Below are 19138 nucleotides of genomic sequence, written 5' to 3' on the forward strand. Positions count from 1 at the left end.
CCAGCACTGGAGACACTTCCTGGTGGGCGCCAAGCACCCCATCCAGGTGTGCACAGACCACAAGAACCTGGAGTTCTGGAGAACTGCCAGGGTGCTCAACCAGCGGCAGATACGGTGGGCAGAGTTCTTCTCGAACTTCAACTTCTCCATACACTACATCCCGGGAGAGCAGAATGTCAGGGCGGATGCCCTCTCCCGCAAGCCAGAGTACATGGAGGAGGAGGCGCCACCGGCACCCAGACACATTTTCCCCCCGTCAGCATGGTCCTGCGGAGCAGCAGTGGTGAGCGAGGCGGAACTCACAGCACTGACGGCAGCGGATGAATTTGCCAACCGCATCTTCAGAGAACTGAGAGGGGGGGGAGCAGGCAAAAGACTTTGCAGAACGCAGGGGGCTGCTTTTCTACAAGGGTGCACTGTACCTGCCCACCACCCAGCTTAGACGTACGGTCCTCAAGCAGATGCACAACCCAACGGCGGGTCATTTTGGGAGGGACAAAACCGCTCACCTAGTCATGAGACACTTCTGGTGGCCAGGGGTGCGGGAAGATGTTAGAGACTATGTACGGGGCTGTGACACCTGCCAGCGGGCAAAGGTGGTCAGAGCAGCGCCACCGGGATTGCTGGAGCCCTTAGCCACGCCACACAGGCCGTGGGAAGTGGTGTCTATGGACTTCATCACAGATCTGCCTTCTTCCAGGGGCAAGACCGCAGTGTTGGTGGTGGTGGACCTCATGTCCAAAATGTGCCACTTTATACCGTGTGCCAGGGCGGTCTCTGCAGAGGAGACAGCCAAACTGTTTGTGGATCACGTATTCAGACTGCATGGATTACCTTTAAGGGTTATTTCGGATCGTGGCCGCCAATTTGTTTCCAGGTTCTGGCGGCGGCTAATGAACCTCCTGCAGGTGGAGGTCAGCTTGTCGACGGCTAGACACCCGCAGACCAATGGACAGGCGGAGAGGGTCAACGCCATTCTGCAGCAGTACCTGAGATGCTACGTCAGCCAGCGGCAAACGGACTGGGTGGATCGCCTGCCACTGGCAGAATTTGCCTACAACAATGCGGTGCACGTCTCCACAGGGGTGTCGCCCTTTAAGGCCAATTACGGGCGCGACCTCAGATCTTTCCCAGAGAGGGAGGGGGAGGAGGAGGAGGAGGGCCCACAGGCTGAGGATTGGGCAGAGGAACTGGAGACGGTGCACCAGCAGCTTAGAGAACACTTGGAGAGAGCCAAGGAAGCGTACAAGAAGGGGGCAGATCGCCACAGGCGACCGGGGGAGGTCATTAGGGTGGGGGACAAAGTTTGGTTGTCCTCGGAGGGCCTTCCCATCAGAGGGAGGTGCAAAAAGCTGGCGCCCAGAAGGTTGGGCCCCTTCACGGTCACGCAACAGGTCAACCCGGTGGCATACAGGCTGGCACTGCCGGAGGACATGAGGGTGCACCCAGTGTTTCATAGATCGCTGCTGTCGCCGTACAGGGAAAGCAGCAGGCTCCGAGGCAGCGAACAAACCCCTGAGGGAGGGGGGGAGAGAGAAGGCAGGGAGCAACTCAATGAGGCCACGGCCATCCTGGACTCAAGGAGGGGGGTGGGGGGCCTGGAGTACCTCATGGCATGGGAGGATGCTCCACCGTCCCAGAATGAATGGGTCCCAGCCACTCAGATACAGGAGGAATTCCTGGTAGAAGAATTTCACGCCCTCTTTCCCCATAGACCCAAGCCCTGGCACATGGAAAGGGAGGGGGAGGGGGAGGAAGCACGGGAGAGCAGTTCACCATGGCGCTGGGAAGCGGAGTTTGAGGAACCAGAGGATGAGGTATGGGTGTCACCGAGATCCACCCAGTCAGAGGAAGGAGCAGATTGGCAGAACATTTTTACCCCTACCAGCTCTGACGCCACGGACTTTTTGGGATTCCCGTCCTCCCAGGCGGAAGGGGGGGGCTCGCAGGACTGGGGGGAGGTGTTCACACCAACGGGCTCGGAAAGCACTGAGTTCTTAGGCTTCCAGTCGTCACCGACACCTGGGGGGGACCTGGGGAGGGGTGAAGGAGAGCTTGGGGGGGGTGGATGTGAGGGACAGGGGATATCGCGAAGTCCCTCCCCTCCTGAGTTCAAGCCCATCCCCGAGCACAGGGGAAAGCAGAGAGAGTTCCGATTCCAATGGGGAAGCAGGAAGTCGTGTCCGAGGCTCAGGCAAGGTAGAGGAGCCAGGGTCCCAGGTGGGACAGGAAGGGGCGAATAAGGGGGGGAGACCCATCCCCCCAACTCCGGAATTACGCAGAAAGAGGAGGGGAAAGAGGATGGGTCTGCCAAAGCTTTTGTGTTGGAGAAAGACGCGCCAAAAGCCATTCGGAGGTTCTGGAACCGACTGACCACATCACTCCGTGTAAATAGCAATGACTTCAGCACTGTAAATACGCAGCACCAATAAAAGAATAAAATGCAGAGCTGCGTAGCGTCGTTACTCTGAAGTAGCCCACTCCGGCCACTGTGACAATATACATTACCTTGAACTGTCACCTAAATATTCAACTCCAAAGAAGTTTTCAAAGAATCATGAAGCTTAACTTTTAGCCAAGAAACAATAAACATGTGACAAATTGAGAAGCACTGCCCTGGCCAACGTGTTCCTCCTCAAGCTCCTGAACCAGGCACAGCTCTGCCCTGAACAGCAACCCCACCCCTAGGCTACCTCAACTTCCAGGATTATCTCAATGACCAGTTCTGTGCCAACCAAGAACTGCTTGCATAAGGCAGCAGCTTCCTTCTGTCCTATGTGAGGTGACCCAGTCAAACTCAGCTCTGGCAGCAATTCTGTTCACATAGTCATTACAGTTGTTCCTTTCCTCTCAGGCAAGCACAGTATTCTGAAGAGTTGCATGGGAGGGTGCCAAAACAAGAGGTTTTTTGGGGAAGGGAAGAACGGTGCAGGGCACTTTGTTCCTCATTTACATATTCTTCCATGTGTTCTGACAAAAGAAGGACGCACAGAGTTTTTAACTCGAAAATATTTTTATTACTATTATTTGATGTCAACACTGCACTAAAGGCTGGTTAATCACAAAAGGAGATCTAAAGTGCTGCTAACAATGCCCCAATTAACAAAGACAGTTGAGTCAGGGCTATTCGGCAAAGTGTGGATTGCGCATAGTCTAAATGTGTCAGTACAAATTAAACACTGATGAAGACTGACTAGTTCATGTGTCAGTTTTGTAAACCTTGGGAGAGCTTGGAAACAACTAGAAACCCACTGAGACAGGTAAAGAGCATAATAGGTGGTACATTAACATTTCAGACATCTAGGCTTTAGTTTATGTTAGAACTACACCAAGACAAAATTGATATTAAGAAAATACATGTCATGCCACCTAGCTCCTGGAGTGCAACTGTGGGTGTGGTATCCAGTCTGCCTGAAAAGTAGGATGGCATCCTACCCCACTTCAAACACTTGTAACCAGCATTCATACTATAAGTGTAGTACTTGCCTGTTCATCTTTAACTGTACACTGCCATTTCATTCATAGTAACTTGTGCACTTGGGTTCAAGGCACAAAGCAACACCCGTTATAGAAATACCGTGTTCTAAAATTAACCATCAACTGGATTCAGGAACAATCCATCCTTTTGCCAGCATGTTTAAATAATGCAACCGTAGCCATCTCACATACCAAAACAATTTTTTTTTACTAAGAATAAGAATCTGGCCATAATATACTACAAAATGTGGCCAGCTACGAAAAGGTTACATTTATGATTTCTGTGCAGGATAAACCAAGTAACTAATTCCAGAACATACTGGCTACATTCAAGCAGTATGGCAAACTATGGGATTTTCTTTAAAAAAATGTTTGACCTTATGTTGGGCTCAGTCATGGTTTGCACTAATTATTGTCTGCCATTACATCTGAATTCATAAACCACTGATAAACCAGTTATGACTGTTGCTCCATCTCAAAATGCTGCTGCTCTGTGCAGACAGGAAAGAACTTGTGAAATGTGCAGATCAAAGACAAAAGAAGATAAGCAGCTTGAAATCACAGTTTATCTGCTGTACATTTTGAAGGGCACACCACTGTGTGGGTTCTTAAATACAGTCAACACAAACCATAGCCTTATGAAAATAAGCAGCACTAAGCCTCATTCATATGCATCCTCCTTGCATTTGTTCGTGCATTAGGAAAAGATATTAGAAGCTTACACTTCCAAGTTTGTGGGTGGCAAACCATAGTTTCCTGCATTCAGTCAAAATGGCAAAGTATAGCTCACCACATGCTAGAAATGGAAGCTTCCAATATCCTACCTTTGCAGACATAGCAAGGGGAAAGGGAACACTCTTCATTCCCATTTGTTTATCATTTGGCGAATGACTAGAACAACTTTTTGTTAAATCAGGAGGACATTGTTAAGAATTTTCAGTCTCTTGATGGCAATATCACTACGCAGTATTTCCAATCGGGATTATAGTTGTCATATGGTTTGGATTCAGGATTTCAATCCAGTAGCCATCAGGATCCTGGATAAAAGCAAGCCCTTTCATTTTACCTACAAAAGAGAAATATAGTTTATAAGCTTTAATAGAAGAAGTCCTCAACAAATTAATGTTTCAAGCCTCTAAAACTAGTTTAGCAAGCAAACAAGTAAACAAAAACAGACACACATGAGCCGACATACAATTTGAGAGCCACTATTTACACCGAAGACTTACCATCATCTGGTTTTTTGACAAATTTCACTCCCAGCTCCTCAAATCTTTTACAAGCTGCATTTACATCAGGAACAGCAATTCCAATATGACCTGAAAAACAAGAAAGTAACCCAAGGCAATGGTGCTTTTAATACAAATGTGAATAAAACCTTCTTTTCTTAACTCAATTGCAAATTATTATTATTATTATTATTATTATTATTATTATTATTATTATTATTATTTTGCAATGCAGAAAGAGTACTTAATATACCAGGGTTAATTTATACCATAGCATAAATGTACGTTACAGTTCTCTGGGGACGGTATTGCATGCATAATCCCAGCTACACCAGAGTACACAGAGACAATCACTGTGAAGCGCTTGTTGATCTCTTGTGCAGGGGTATGTTGTGTGAAAATATGCTTCCAGACCCAACAACATCATCAGGAAAACAGAATGCAGAAGTTGGCCGTCCTCAGTTCTTCTTTTAAAGGGTTGATAGGTTGTTTTTTTTTGGGGGGGGGTTTCATAGTTTGTTCATCAAACATTTGCTTAAGAGTGATCCCTGCTAAATTAGTCCCAATGCCTATCTTGCGCAGCATGTTCCCCCCCACCCAGTGGCCAATGAGCTGTGAAGCCTATGTGGAATCCCACACCATCACATCCCATGTCCTTCTCACACAGTTGGACCACAGCAACAGATATTTAGATGCAAGCTGCTGATCCTGGAGGTAGCATATACCCATCAGGACTAGTGCCTTCCCATCAGTCCCAATCAGCATGGCCTGATGGGAATGATGAAAGTTGGCTTTATGTCACCTTTCCATTAAAACAGGCACACCAAATGTGGCTAGCTCCATGATGTGACAGGAATAACACCCATGACAAACCAAACCAGTGGGGCACCGGGGGATAGGGTGACGGCAACAACACACAACTGAAAACCCAACTTTAACTGAAACAAAGTACTATTGTCTGCAGTTTATGAGTCACTGCCATCAGAGTTGGAGCACCTACAGGGAAGTGGCACTCTTTTCCTCCCTAGAGGAACACTTACTAAAGGGCTGTGTGGTAGTCAGCTAGAAAGTGAAGAAGCAACCAGAAAGAGAAAGATGCAGAATAATGTGTGCACCAGATCCACACATTTCTTCAAGACACACCCTGAACTGCTGTTGTCTCCTCAAGCTGTAGAAATTGCTCTCAAGACTTTGTGCCAAATTCTCTGAAGTAATTATGAATCCAGTTATTCTGCCTTTATAATAAGTTCAATTACCCCAATTAGCTTTTAGTCTATAAAACCTGGTGAAAACTCTGGAACTGGATTATACCTATGTTCTTGGCATCTACTAGTTAAGATAGGTTTTGTTGAAATTCATGGGAAGAAAAAAATATGAGCATTACCCACATCAGCTTTCTTTACAACAGGGGTGACTTTTACCACGGCCTGCACCTGCCCCTTCCCCAAGAGGCTTTTTACCCTGTGGCAAATTTTTCCATTTAAAAAGTGCTTTTTTTAAAAAAATTTTTGCTGACTACTCCCTTAGGCTACCCACTGGAATACTAAAATAACTTTTTGTGACCCTCCAAGCCCCCTGCCCATTTGTCATTTTAAATTTTTTTTAATTATTTAGTTTTACTGACCACTCTTGCTGGTACCCTGTTGTGATTCTGTGATTCCAAATTGTTCTAGTGATTTCCAAGATCCCCAACCCTGCCCTGCAGAATGTATCCTTTTTAATTGACCATGCCCACTTTTACACTTTGGCCGCACGAGACTGACCATGGGTCAATGCAGCCCTTGATCCCAAAGAGGCTACCCACCCCTGCTTTACAACATACCGAATCCTCGGGGATCTGAATTGCCATTGTGGTAAGCCTGACTCTCATCATTTTCAGTGCCCCAGTTGCTAGAAAAGAAGGGGAGGGATATGGGGGGTGGGATGGGGAGAGAAAGAGAGAATAAGAACAAAAATAAGATGCATGGTGATAAACATAGCTATAACAATAGCAAAAGAGAACGTTTAACAGTGCTTGTGAGGAGAAGAGACCAGCCATCAGAGATATACAACATGAACAGATAAAAGGACGAACCTTTCCAAGTTACTAGAATCAATATTATACAAATATTAAGTCATGGATTAAGATATTAATATAACATTATTCACTTGAAAATGCCATTTTATTGAAGGAAGTCTTTTCACTTCATTGACAAATATTAGAACCCTTTTATATTTGTAATTATGTTTTGCTCAAAGCAAACTAAGGCCAAGAAAATGGAAGACTGAAGAATCAGCATAAAAAACCAGTTGCATTGTAAAAACGCTAGAGGAGATGTTGGGGGGGGGGATGACAAAAAAGACACGTATGAAGTATAATGGAATGGAATTCCAGGATAGGTGTGTGAAGAAAAACCATAAGAACCTAGAAGGAATTTGGAGGACTAACAGCACCTTTTTTCGTAACTTGAAAAAGAGCTGGCAGGTGTTGTAAGCTTTTTGTCAGAAACTGGCCTGACAGAAGCAATGTAGCTCAACTGACCATTTTCTTGTGTGGAATTTCACCATGTTTTGAGGTTCCCAAAGTTCCCCCGGGAAGAAAGACTGACTGTTTAAACCACTCAGGGAACTGCAGCTCTGTGAGGCGAATAGGTGTCTCTTAATAACTCTCAGCGTCCACTACAAACCACAGATTCCAGGATACTGGTTCAAATGCATAGTGTAGATGGGGGCAATAGTAGTGAAACAGAAAGTACAGTCTCAGGCATTGCTTCCACTCCCCGGTGCTGCCCCTTCATTAATCACAAAAAAAGTTTTCTATACGAAAAAGCACACCAAATCAAAAAGTCAAATGCAATTTCAGAGAGTGGCAAGCAAGCTTGTCCTAGCACCGAAATAAGGGAAGGTGCAGGCAAAGTTCAGTCTATTATTTAATCAATGCTCTGCTTCTAGCCATGTTCACTATACTAGACATTTGAGAGGGAGTTTTGTTGTAGTTAAGTGACAAGAATATATTAGGATTTATTCTTACCATCTACTGATGCCTAACATTTTAGTCAAAACATTCTGGATATGTTTTCATTTTCACACTCGCATCATATGGTGACATACTGACAAGCACCAAAATAGATTTTCTTACGATTTGCAACATATGTCAAATATGTGCATTTTATTTCAGTGTTAAGTGACAAGCATATGCTTTGAGGAGCAGAGTTTGTATAATGAACACAACTTCTTTGCTGTCACAAACAATTCAGTACCTCTTGCCACATTTTAAACTTTGCAGACAGAACATTTGCCAGGAGGTAATTTTCATTCTGTAGCTGCTACTTCTGAATTTCAGGTGTAATCGGGGACAGTCCACTCCCGTTTGAATGACCAGGAGGGTTTAGGTGAACACCTAAAGCTAGCTGGTGTGTAAGAAAGGCACTCTGCTTACAAGAAAATCAAATGCTGCTTCAATTATAATAATAACCAGCAGAATAATCAAAATACAAGAAAAAACACGATTTAGAGAACACAGTTTTAATACTCACTGCGTCAGTTCTAGTACGCCCTTTCTAGACAGAGTCCATGCAACTGCCTCTTTTTTATCTTTTGGAATATCATTTTTATCTTCGTAAGCCAAGAAGTAGAGGGTGAACTTCATAGCAGGGAAGTCACACTTGTTGAGTAGGCTAGAAGATAAACAGCTTGAAATTAAATTTATGTGAGAAAAGCAGACAGATAACACACTCGCCAAAGACATTCCAAGTTTTGTAATCAAGTTCACATGTTCATGTCAAAAAGGTTATGAACATTTAGAAAACATAAGCCTTGGGACACCTTAAAGGGTAATAAATTTATGATGATGCAAGGTTTTACAAACAAGAATCCACTTCAGAGATAGATCAAAAGAAAACTTAGGCAATAATCTATTTTTATAGCACCACAAGGTAATTTGGTGTTTTTACTGCAGAAGACTAAAGCACTCAATTATTGTAGTCTAGAAAGTCAACATTTGCTGCAGTTCTTCATAATTATAACAAGACTGCCAGAAATGCAGAACATCCCACCACTGTACAGTACGATGTCCCATGTGTATGCCATGGGCAAGAAGAGGCAAACAAACAGTTGGGGCTGTTTGCCTTTTAATGTGAAAAAGTGCACAGCGTGTTTTTTCAGCATGCCTTCTTGGACAGCAATCCAAACCGACCACCGTTAAGGCTCTATGTCTACGTGCCTTTTTTTCTTCAGAGGGTTTTGTTATTGTTATTGCTATTTTTCATTTCATTTCTATAACACTTTAAATTTTAAAGAACAAATCTTGAAGCAGTTTACAACACATTAAAACATCAGAGAAACCCAGAATAAAACAAATTCAAGCATCAAAGAAAAGAAGAAGAAGAAGAGGAGTTTGGATTTGATATCCCGCTTTATCACTACCTGAAGGAGTCTCAAAGCAGCTAACATTCTCCTTTCCCTTCCTCCCCCACAACAAACACTCTGTGAGGTGTGTGGGGCTGAGAGACTTCAGAGAAGTGTGACTAGCCAAGGTCACCCAGCAGCTGCATGTGGAGTAGCGGAGACGCAAACCCGGTTCCCCAGATTACGAGTCCACCGCTCTTAACCACTACACCACACTGGCTCCTTCTCTAAATGACATTTTGCTTTCATCAGTCGCTAAACTTGGCATCCAGAGATCACCACGTGGGCCTAAAACTAGTTACAAAACATGCCTGGCACATGGCTAATTTCCAACACTGATCTAGAGTACGGGGCCTCTCCAGCCTCCCATTGTTCCCTCTAGCAGCAAACAGAATTCCATGGTGTGGAGAGAACTCAGAATCACCAGGGCATGTAATTTCTACTCAGGAATGCTGTTTCACAGGCAACATTACCAAGCTCTAATCTCTGACCAGTTTCTAACAGTTGGTGGAGCTGGTAGATGAGCAGTTTGTCCACCAAGCATAGTTTGGATCACTTCACAGTTCTAGGAGAGACAAAACTTTTATGTCCCACTGTTAAGTTCTGCATCGCCAAGATGAAATATTTAGAAACATTCTTGTTCAAATTTGTTGCAGCTTAAGCCATGCTACAAAACAGGCCAGGCTATTATGTCTCCATTCTCGTATCCTTACAGGACTGGCAGGCTTGCAGTTTAGAACAGACTATTGTGAAACGCTAATGAGAAAAAAAAAAGAGCCAGCCAAAAAAATCAGTTGGTACTTACGTCATTCCGAGAATCTTAGTATAAAACTCCAGAGACTTTTTGGGATCTTTTACCCTTAGCATCGTCTGTTGTAGCAGAAAATCCTACAGAAATATATAATTTGTTAAATTGTTGTCAACCATGAATGGCATTTAACACGGGAATGTAGCTTTTACTTGAATAATTGAGTTAATTCGAGCTCCACATACCAAATGTAAAGTGTACAGAAACTATACAGTTAATGCTTTCAAGATTATTACTGTTCTGGGTGGAGTGCCAGATGAACAAATTATGTAGTTAAAGTGAAAGGCTACAATCCTAAACATACTTATTAAAGAGTAAGCCTCACTGCCTAGTAAGACTCATTTGTGAGTACAGTAAGTAGACAGGAAAGAGCAGGGGAATCTGAAGGGCAGCATAGGCGGAAAATATTTGAGGAAGTTTTGGTAAAACTACCAATGTTAAGACAAGAGGAGCTGAAACTGGCAATGGCCTTAATTAGTAGCAGCTTCTTGGGGAGCTTTAAATATGAGTACAGACAGGAAAACATGGGTGAAATCACAACTGTGGAGACAGAAATTTGGAAGGAAGAAGGTCTGAAATGGGGAATCGTCCTAATGGGAAGCCTTTTTCGGAGGAGATTTAAATATGCCAAAGTAATAAAAATGGTTTTTATTTAGGGGCCAGCGGTTGTAAATAAATTGGGACATCAGCAGACATGGATTAAATGCTTGCAAAAAGCAACAGTAAGGATAATTTTAGAAGGGGAAATAACATGAAAGCATAGATGTGTAATGTATAAAGTGGTCTGAATGTTTAAAATATCTGTGCTGTATACCACAAGTTTAATTGTTTAGTACAGTAGTTGGAAAATTGGGTAAAGGGATCTGGAATGTAAGATGATTTAAAGAACCAGTAGTGGGGGGTGGAGGGAAGTCCGGGGATTGGGGTGTGTGTGTAAAAATCTGTTCTTCTTGATTATTTTTTAATGTTAATGAGAAATGTGTGGGGTAATCTGGTATTGATACAATGTGGCATATATTGAATTTTTTAAAACTGAAAATCAATAAAAAATTTAATATATATATATATATATACACACACACACACACACACACACACACACACACACACACAATTTCACATTATTGTGTGGTGCCTTGGAACCTAACCCCTGTGTAAACTGGGAGTTGCCTGTACTTTAAACTGGGGCTGCAGAGGCAACGGTTCCAGAACGGTTTTTAAAATACATATGACTGTGCCATAACAGTCAAACTCTGTATCCTAGTCCCACACAGAAACAAATGGGACTGAGCAAAATGCTTTGATTGGGGTTCAAGTACAGCAGGCATAGGCAAACTCGGCCCTCCAGATGTTTTGGGACTACATTTCACATCATCCCTGACCACTTAGCTAGGGTTCATGGGAGTTGTACGTAGTTCCAAAACATCTGGAGGGCCAAGTTTGCCTATGCCTAAAGTACCGTATCTTTATTCCAGATTATTTCTATGCATGCAAAAGCATTGCAAGAAACGGTATTTTTAAGCCACTAGCAGTACGTTTCCATGCAGGTTCTCTCAACTGTGTTGAATGGGGGTGTGGATCCAGAATTGGCCTCCACAGTCACTTACGGACCCATTGTTAAAATCGTGTTTATGGAACACAATCTTACTCGGCTACGAGTGATCAACGAGGCTTATTTCTCAGTAAAGCGTGTGTAGTAGTATTGCCCTGTGAACAATGCTTTACTTAGTAGGGCATTTCCAAGTAAATGGAAATGCAGAGGCCTGGGCGCTTGCAAGAGACGGACAGCTAAAGCAAGGCAAACGTGGGTTAAAGGATCTCACTATATACTCTCCCAGGAAAGACTACAGCTCCGCACCAAGAACAGATCGCACAGATACTAGTCTAAACCACGATAGCCGGCGTGCTCAAGCATGCCGGGAGAGATATGATCCTTCGGGTCACGGCGCTAAAGTTCAGCCACGCAAATATTCGGGTGAAAGGCGATCGCTGGCTGGCCCTGCCTAGGCTCTGTACCTCCAAGCCCGAAAAGGGAGCCGAGCCCGTCTCTTTTGCACGCCGCTTGCAAAGGGAGAGGGACAGATCCCCTGCAAGGAGTTAATGCAACTTCCCCGCGCTTTGCAATTCTGCGCCCCCCTACAAAAAGCAACCCTCCCTCCCATTTTATATAGGCACACATTAAAAATCCTCTCCTCGCTGTACCTTCGTGCTGGGATGAGGGTCGGAGCAGGCACTGAAGGCTGCTTCATCGGTGAGGCCGGCGGGCTCCCCTTGCTCGGACATGTTGGGGCTACGGAGAAGAACTGCTTCCCGGAGTGATCCTTAGTCCAACCTACAAGCGTATAGCTGTCGCGACAGGGAGAACGAGGTTCCCCGAATCTCTGGCCAATAGTGATCAGCCATGCAAATTAGGGCATCTCGCGTCATGAAATCCCTTCCACCTATAGCAGTGCCGCTTCCCTAGGACTAAATATCTGTTCCTACAACTCCCAGAATCCCCAGCAAAGCAGGTGATTTTAATCCCGTGTTTTGCAGATTGCGACACTGTTCCTTTTTCAGGGAGCGGAAGCAGTAAATCTGCGCCAAATATGGCGAAGCGAGCCAAATCTATGTGTAGCAAGCGTTACCTTTTGTTGGGAGTGGTGGTGGAGTTTGGCTGGGCAACGCAACGGCAGCTTGTTGGAGAGACATGGGCCACGCGCGCACGTCATACTTTTAAAGCACTATGGTATCACTTGATAAACTTTCCCTAAAGAATTCTGGAGCCCTATTGCCTTACCGGAGCAACCGCTCTCACAGCGCTTTCCTAATCAATCCCTTTTTCCTGGGAACTTTGGGAATTGTAGGTGACCAAGGAACAGAATGAGATGTAGCCTACAATCCTAAATACACGTGTATAATTGGACTGTTAAATGCTAATGAGCACAAAGTGCAAAGTATGATTTTGTGCTCTAAATTAACAGTTACTTCTTGTAAGGGTCCTAGTGGAAAACTGGCACTGAGAAAGATTAATATCATTACAGTATTATGATATCACTAAAAGGGTGCCCAGAACTGCTCAGGGAGCTTAGAAATCCCAAAACACTGTTAATTTTTAAGTGGATACTGTAAGTTGTGAGTTTGGACCTGTCACACCAAAGTCACATTTTGGTCTGCTGTCTTGATTCAAAAATGGCACATGGTGTCCTATTGTAAATGAAGAGTGTCGCCTCCACCTTGGGAATCCTTGTGTCAAGTTTGGCGACAATATATTGAAAGGCAGCCAAACTTACACCCAAAATAGGCAAAGTCAGAATCAAAATGGTGCCTGGCAAAGACCACCCCCACCCCTCACATACACATTGGGAATCCTCATGCTGAGTTTGGCAGCAATATATTTAGAGGTAGCCAAACCTATGCCAAGAAACAGATGAATTCATGCAAAAGTCACGTTTTGATCTGCCATCTTGTTTCAAAATGGCACCAGGCATCCAAACATTGACATAGACCCCCACTTGCCTCTTGGGAACATTCATGCTGAGTTTGGCAATGGTATCTCGAGAGGCAGCCAAACCTCTAAATGGTGCATATCTTTGGTGCATCGTTTAAATTAAAATGTGTCATTCTGCTCACTCGCTCACAAAGAATATACAACAGAGATGGAGGTGGATCTGGTTCGTTCAGCCTTAGCAGTAGAAGGATCGTCATGGCTTTGTGAAAGCAAACTTTTGATTCAGGCCTAAAGTGGACCTGCTCCTTGTACGCAGCACCCTTGTGTCCATAAAATGGGGGAGGGGAGAGAGAGAGAGAGAGAGAGAGAGACTAATTAATAGAAACAAAAGCTGAAACAGAACTTTGCAAATAAAATCTTACTCAGAGATTTTTGACAAGTTGAGATAAGCAAGAAGCATGTTTAGCACTGACTGTCCCAGAGATGTCAAGTGCACCCATTTATTACTTTCAAGTATATAAGCAAATGGTAGTCAGCTGCCGCTAATTAGCAAAGCAAAATGTTGGTGCAGTAATAGCACAAATCTTTATAAAACTGGCACTGGGTAGCCTAGCTCTTTCTGATCGGGATCTAGAGTATTGCAGTGTGTCTTCATGTACACTGAATTTACCTGAGAGGCTAGATGCACATTCTGCTTTTGTAAACCTCGGCTGCCACAATGAAAGGTATTTGCCTACCAATGGAGATTGTATAGTTTGCCTCCAAGCTGTCAACAACACTTTTGTGTGGATTTCTCCCCCATCCGAGTAGATGCTTGCATGTATAATTTGTGCAGTAAAGTGAATCTTCATGGGCTACCCCTCCCCCCACCAATGGGTACCGGTACCTTATGATAAATAGCAACAGCACAGCTGCAATAAGCCATTCGTGTTATGTTTTAATAAAAAAAAAGACATTTAATGGCAAGAAAAGTTATGGTGGGGAAATGTGGAACAACTGCCACTTGACAGCAATGTTGTGTAGCATCCACACAGATTTTGTGCAAACAGATCAGTATGAACACTCCATAAGCAGGTTTTCTGGAAGCAACCATACAACATAACAGTTGGGCTTGCATCATGATTCCATCCCATTATTGGTTCTGTGCAGATTCTGTGCCCAACTGCCAGTGTGGTTCATGCACACCTTAGAATGTAATGTGTCCTTCCGCAAATAGTCCCAGGTGGGTTCTTGGAAGCCTGTTTAAACGGCATTAGCTTCGTGAGTCGGCTTCTTATGAATTCTTCCACCCACCATCCCTGGGTTTCATTTTGTTCTGAAGAGGAGAGGGAAACTGCTCCGATCTCAGTGGATGGATTCACTGTGACTGTCTTAGTGATTCATTCATCTTTTTGAACAAGGTCAGCCAGAGGACCTTCTCATAGCTGCCAAGTTATCCCTTTTTTACAGGGATTTTCCCTTATGCTGAATAGGCTTCCTCGCGAGAAAAGGGAAAACTTGGCAGCTATGGACCTTCTTGTGTTGGGAGAGAGGGGAATACTTGACATCTTGTGTCTTGTTTTAAAGGAGAAAAACTGGAGAATGCAAGTCTATGGAGGCAGGCTTGCTGCCCTCTGTATAATGAAACCCTGTCTCACTGGTCTGGTGAAAGAGGCATTAACATGTTGCTCATATGCTATAATACCCTATTGGCCAGTGTGGTGTAGTGGTTAAGAGCGGTAGACTCCTAATCTGGGGAACCGGGTTCGTGTCTCTGCTCCTCCACATGCAGCTGCTGGGTGACCTTGGGCTAGTCACACTTCTCTGAAGTTTCTCAGCCCCACCCACCTCACAGGGTGTCTGTTGTGGGGGAGGAGGGGGAAAGGAGATTGTTAGCCGCTTTGAGACTCCTTCAGGTAGTGATAAAGCGGGATATCAAATCCAAACTTCTTCTTCTTCTCTTATATTTGTGACCTTACAAAAAGCCTGGCGCAGCGTGAGGCGAGCTGCTCCCCCGCAGAATGTCTCTTCTTGCCCATCCCACCCCCACAGCTGTTAGAGAGGGGGGGTTGCATGGTGCAGGGGGGGCAGCCACTGGTGGGTTGCAGGTGCCCGGGCGGGCCACTGCTGCCACCCTACGCAAACCTCCCCCCAGCTGCACCGTGTAGGGTTGTCACTTCGGGGAAGTGTTGGGGTGCCTTTGGCAGGCACACATAATTTCCCAGTGCACTGTACAGGTCCTCTAGGGCTGCCATTTTTTTGCTCAGACCATGTGATCACCATGTGTTGTTTCTCCCCTCCCCTTGAATTTTAAAGGTTCGGCTTATTTGCAGGTACGGCTTGTATTTGGGCCAATACAGTAAATGTTTTGAAATGATTTTATTGTCTGCCTTCCAGTCCAAAAAGGAATTCATTTTTTTTTTGTTTCGTTTTGATTTCTGATCATCTACTGAAAATGTCTCTGCTTGTTCTTGTCCTCTAGCAATTTGTCTTAACTCTTCAGTCAGTGCAACCTTTGGCACCAAGAGGAAAAAATGAACTAATTCCTATGCCCCAGAAGTAACCCAGAGATGCATTTTAAATAAAAGCACACCTTCTACTCATGTAAAAACACCAGGCAGGCCCCACGAATAACTCAGAGATGCATTTTAAATAAAAGGACACATTCTACTCGTGTAAAAACACGCTGATTCCCGGACCGTCCGTGGGCCGGATTGAGAAGGCAATTGGGCCGGATCCTGCCCCCGGGCCTTAGTTTACCTACCCATGTCTTAGGTTGTTCCAGTGCCTGGCAAGTAAGGTTGGCACTGGCATTAATAAAAAGCTAACCCAAGTTTTGTGGTAACTGGTGTTCTAATTTTTGTTTTATCATATAGACACAGGTGTTGTTTGCACACTAGCATTTGAAATGGAGGAGACACCAGAAGGTCCAGGTGCTGGTGAGGGCGCTGCCCCAGAGCCTGCTGCTGCACCACAAGAGCCTGCTCCTGAACCAGAGGCACCCACGGACTCGGATGCCGCTCCTGGTCCAGAGGATGCTGAGCCTCCCCCAGATCTTGATGCAGGCCCCCCATCAGATGCTGAACTCGGCGGCCCTGAGGCACCAGAGGCTGCAGACTCTGGACCTGGTCCGGCAGAGGAGGGAGCTAGAGAGGGTGCTGAGGAGGGAGCTAGAGAAGCTGCAGAGGAGGGAGCTAGAGAAGCTGCAGAGGACGAACCGAAAGAAGTTTCTGAACGTAGTCGACCTAGACCCCCTGGCCGTGGGCCCGCAGACACCACAGGCCGTAGAGCGTCTAAATTCCGCCGGAGCACCAGTGGGGTTCAGTCTCTGCAGGAAACTCTAAAGGAAAAACAGGTTTGTGTGTCAGAGTTTGGGTGTGTGTGTGTTTTACAAGCCCTTCTCTACTTAAATTTAGGCATGTGTTAGTGGGATGATGCCTTACACTCAGTCAATATTTTCCTGTCCAATATACTAACTGGACACAACTGTTGGCACTCAAAAGTCTATGGTGGAAAGGATAGAAACAGCGGCTAGTTCAAGTGTGTTACCCAATCCCTGCATTACTAAAGACAATAGAAACTGACTTAAAACTAGGAACGTTTCAGAGCAGATCCTCTAGATCCCTTCAAAGCCTCAACCAGGCAGAGCATTATTCCCCTTGCTTCTGCCGACTTCCCTTCTCGGCTGTTCTGCCTTGAATTGACAATGGAGGTTTTTTTTTTTCATGTTTAGAACTGGCGGGGAGTTGTTGTAGTTGATCTCATATTAGCCAAACCCATTCCAGAATGTGCCGAGAGTTTGCCCTTCCGCAACCATAACGTAGTTTCAGACTCTCAACCATTATTCTTTTATTTTTTATTGTTTCAGAGACATTGTAATGGAGAAATACTCAGGTATACAAAAATGAAAGTGTAGCAGTAGAGCAGGTGGTGGGAGGACCTCAGACCGAATGTGGCCTTCCAGTCCACTCTGTCTGGCTCTCAGAGGTGTTACCAATCCATGTTAAATTTGCACCCTAAATGTTTCTGCTTGGCTGTAACGTGCCTGAGCTCTCACAATGCCTCTTGCTTGCCTGGAAGGATACAGAGGGGGGTGTGAGTGTGCATGGAAACTAGCTTACTGCAGAAAGGTACAATTTGCATTTGTTCTTGTGTCACATATAAGTGACACCCCCTGTCACTTATATCCCTACCCACCACTGACATGTGGCCCTCAAGAGGCTATCCAGAGGGGAATATAGCTCCCCACGCTGTATTAGATAGAATCACTTTACGGAAAAGTTTTAAATATGCTATTTATTTATTTATACAGCACTACCCAGAGGGGTTGACAATACAGAAAAGTATGCAAGAGAGACAACTGAGGAAGGTTGAGGGGAATGGAGCCACTATGGGGTGGGTGGGAGCAGGGCTATCTCAAGCAGGTCGGGCGCCCTGGTGCTGAGGTGCGGAGATCGCTCCAGCGCCCCCGCCCTCGTAGCGCGCAGCATGGCTTCAGCGCGGCTTCGTCGCGCAGCGCCCCCCCTGCCGGCCCGGCGCCCTGGTGCCCCACGCCACTGGGACTGCACCTAGAGCCGGGCCTGGGTGGGAGATGTGATTATTATAATTACACATACTAAGGTGTAATTGCAGTATGGTTATGGGATCTAGGAAACAAAGGTTTCGCAGGGAAAAGAAGTCAGAAATGCAGTATTTCTTAACACATTTTCTTTCTATTAGGCACGATTTAAAGAAGCCAGGGAAGGCCGGAAAATGAAAGTTAATGCCGCATATAAATATATATTTGAAATTCTGTCAGATAGACTTGGACTAGATGTTGTAACTGTGGAAGAGCTAATTTTGGACGGCCCAACAGTGAGTCTACTTTACAGATGTTGCTTTTACAATTAATACTTTTTTAAAAGCCTTGCTCACTAAATCCTCAATCCTCTTAATGTTAACACATTCATCTTTTAAGCCAGAGGTTTTCAACCTTTTGTGGTCCACGGCTCCCTTGACCAACTACATTCTTTCTGTGGCCCCCCTGTGGGACTCAGGAGTCCAGTAGTGTCACCCCTTGTGTGTAGAGCTGGCAGCCTCTCACCCTTTTTTGAACATGCTCCCTTGTGGAGTGTTCCCTCAACATCCTCTCTTCCCCCCTCTCCTTGGGCGTGCTCTGGGCAGCTGCACCTGCTCCCCCTCGTCTCTGAGCTGCCCCCTTTGCCCCAAAGAGAGGTGCCTCCTCCCACTGCCCCACAGGGGCCTGAGAAGCACCCCTTGACCAGCCCCAGAGGCACCATTCGCCTGTGGAGCTTGTAGCCAGGGCTGCTGCAACAAATAGCTGTGCAAACCTTTGGGAGGCAGAGATGTGAAAGGGTATCAGAGGAGGGAATGAAAGAGGGCTAGAGGCCAGGGTTGCCCACAGCACCCCTGACCATCATTCAAGGCACCCCAGGGTGCCATGGCACACTGGATGAAACCACTGTCTTAAGCTTCAACAAGCCACAGCCAGGTTTATTAGCATCAGATTCATGACAGCCATCGCACAGTACCAATTGGAGACCCATGCTTGTCCCAGATCAAATTTCCTGTTGGTTGCAAATTGCACAGTGGATGCAGCTCAGAAGAATGTAGGATAGTCCCAAGAGCTCAAGTGTATAGTGACTAGCAGCGTTCACTTAATTGAGGAGCAGAGCTACTGAGCAGTTATCATAAGAGAGAGGCTCTTGCAATGCTCTTCCTGAAGTGCACTTGGGGACAGAGTACAGAGGTCTCAACTTTGTCCCTTACAGGTCTGTGTGGTGTGTGTGCATGTGGTGGGATTGGTAGCTGTGAGAGGAGTTGGCAAAA

At 45.4% G+C, this 19138-nt stretch overlaps 1 protein-coding gene across 1 annotated transcript; it reads right to left on the reverse strand.

The window, feature by feature from the left end:
- Positions 1–2994: 2994 nt before the first annotated feature.
- Positions 2995–12244, reverse strand: GLO1 (glyoxalase I). Its single transcript, XM_035108136.3, has 6 exons — positions 12103–12244; positions 9898–9980; positions 8222–8362; positions 6529–6596; positions 4707–4796; positions 2995–4543 (listed from the first exon to the last, which is right to left on the reverse strand). The coding sequence occupies exons 1-6, from the start codon at positions 12181–12183 to the stop codon at positions 4437–4439; spliced, it is 570 nt and encodes a 189-aa protein (XP_034964027.1). The 5' UTR covers positions 12184–12244; the 3' UTR covers positions 2995–4436.
- Positions 12245–19138: the final 6894 nt, after the last annotated feature.

Source organism: Zootoca vivipara, chromosome 3, assembly GCF_965207765.1.
Source record: "Zootoca vivipara chromosome 3, rZooViv2.hap1.1, whole genome shotgun sequence".
Lineage (NCBI taxonomy): Eukaryota > Metazoa > Chordata > Lepidosauria > Squamata > Lacertidae > Zootoca > Zootoca vivipara.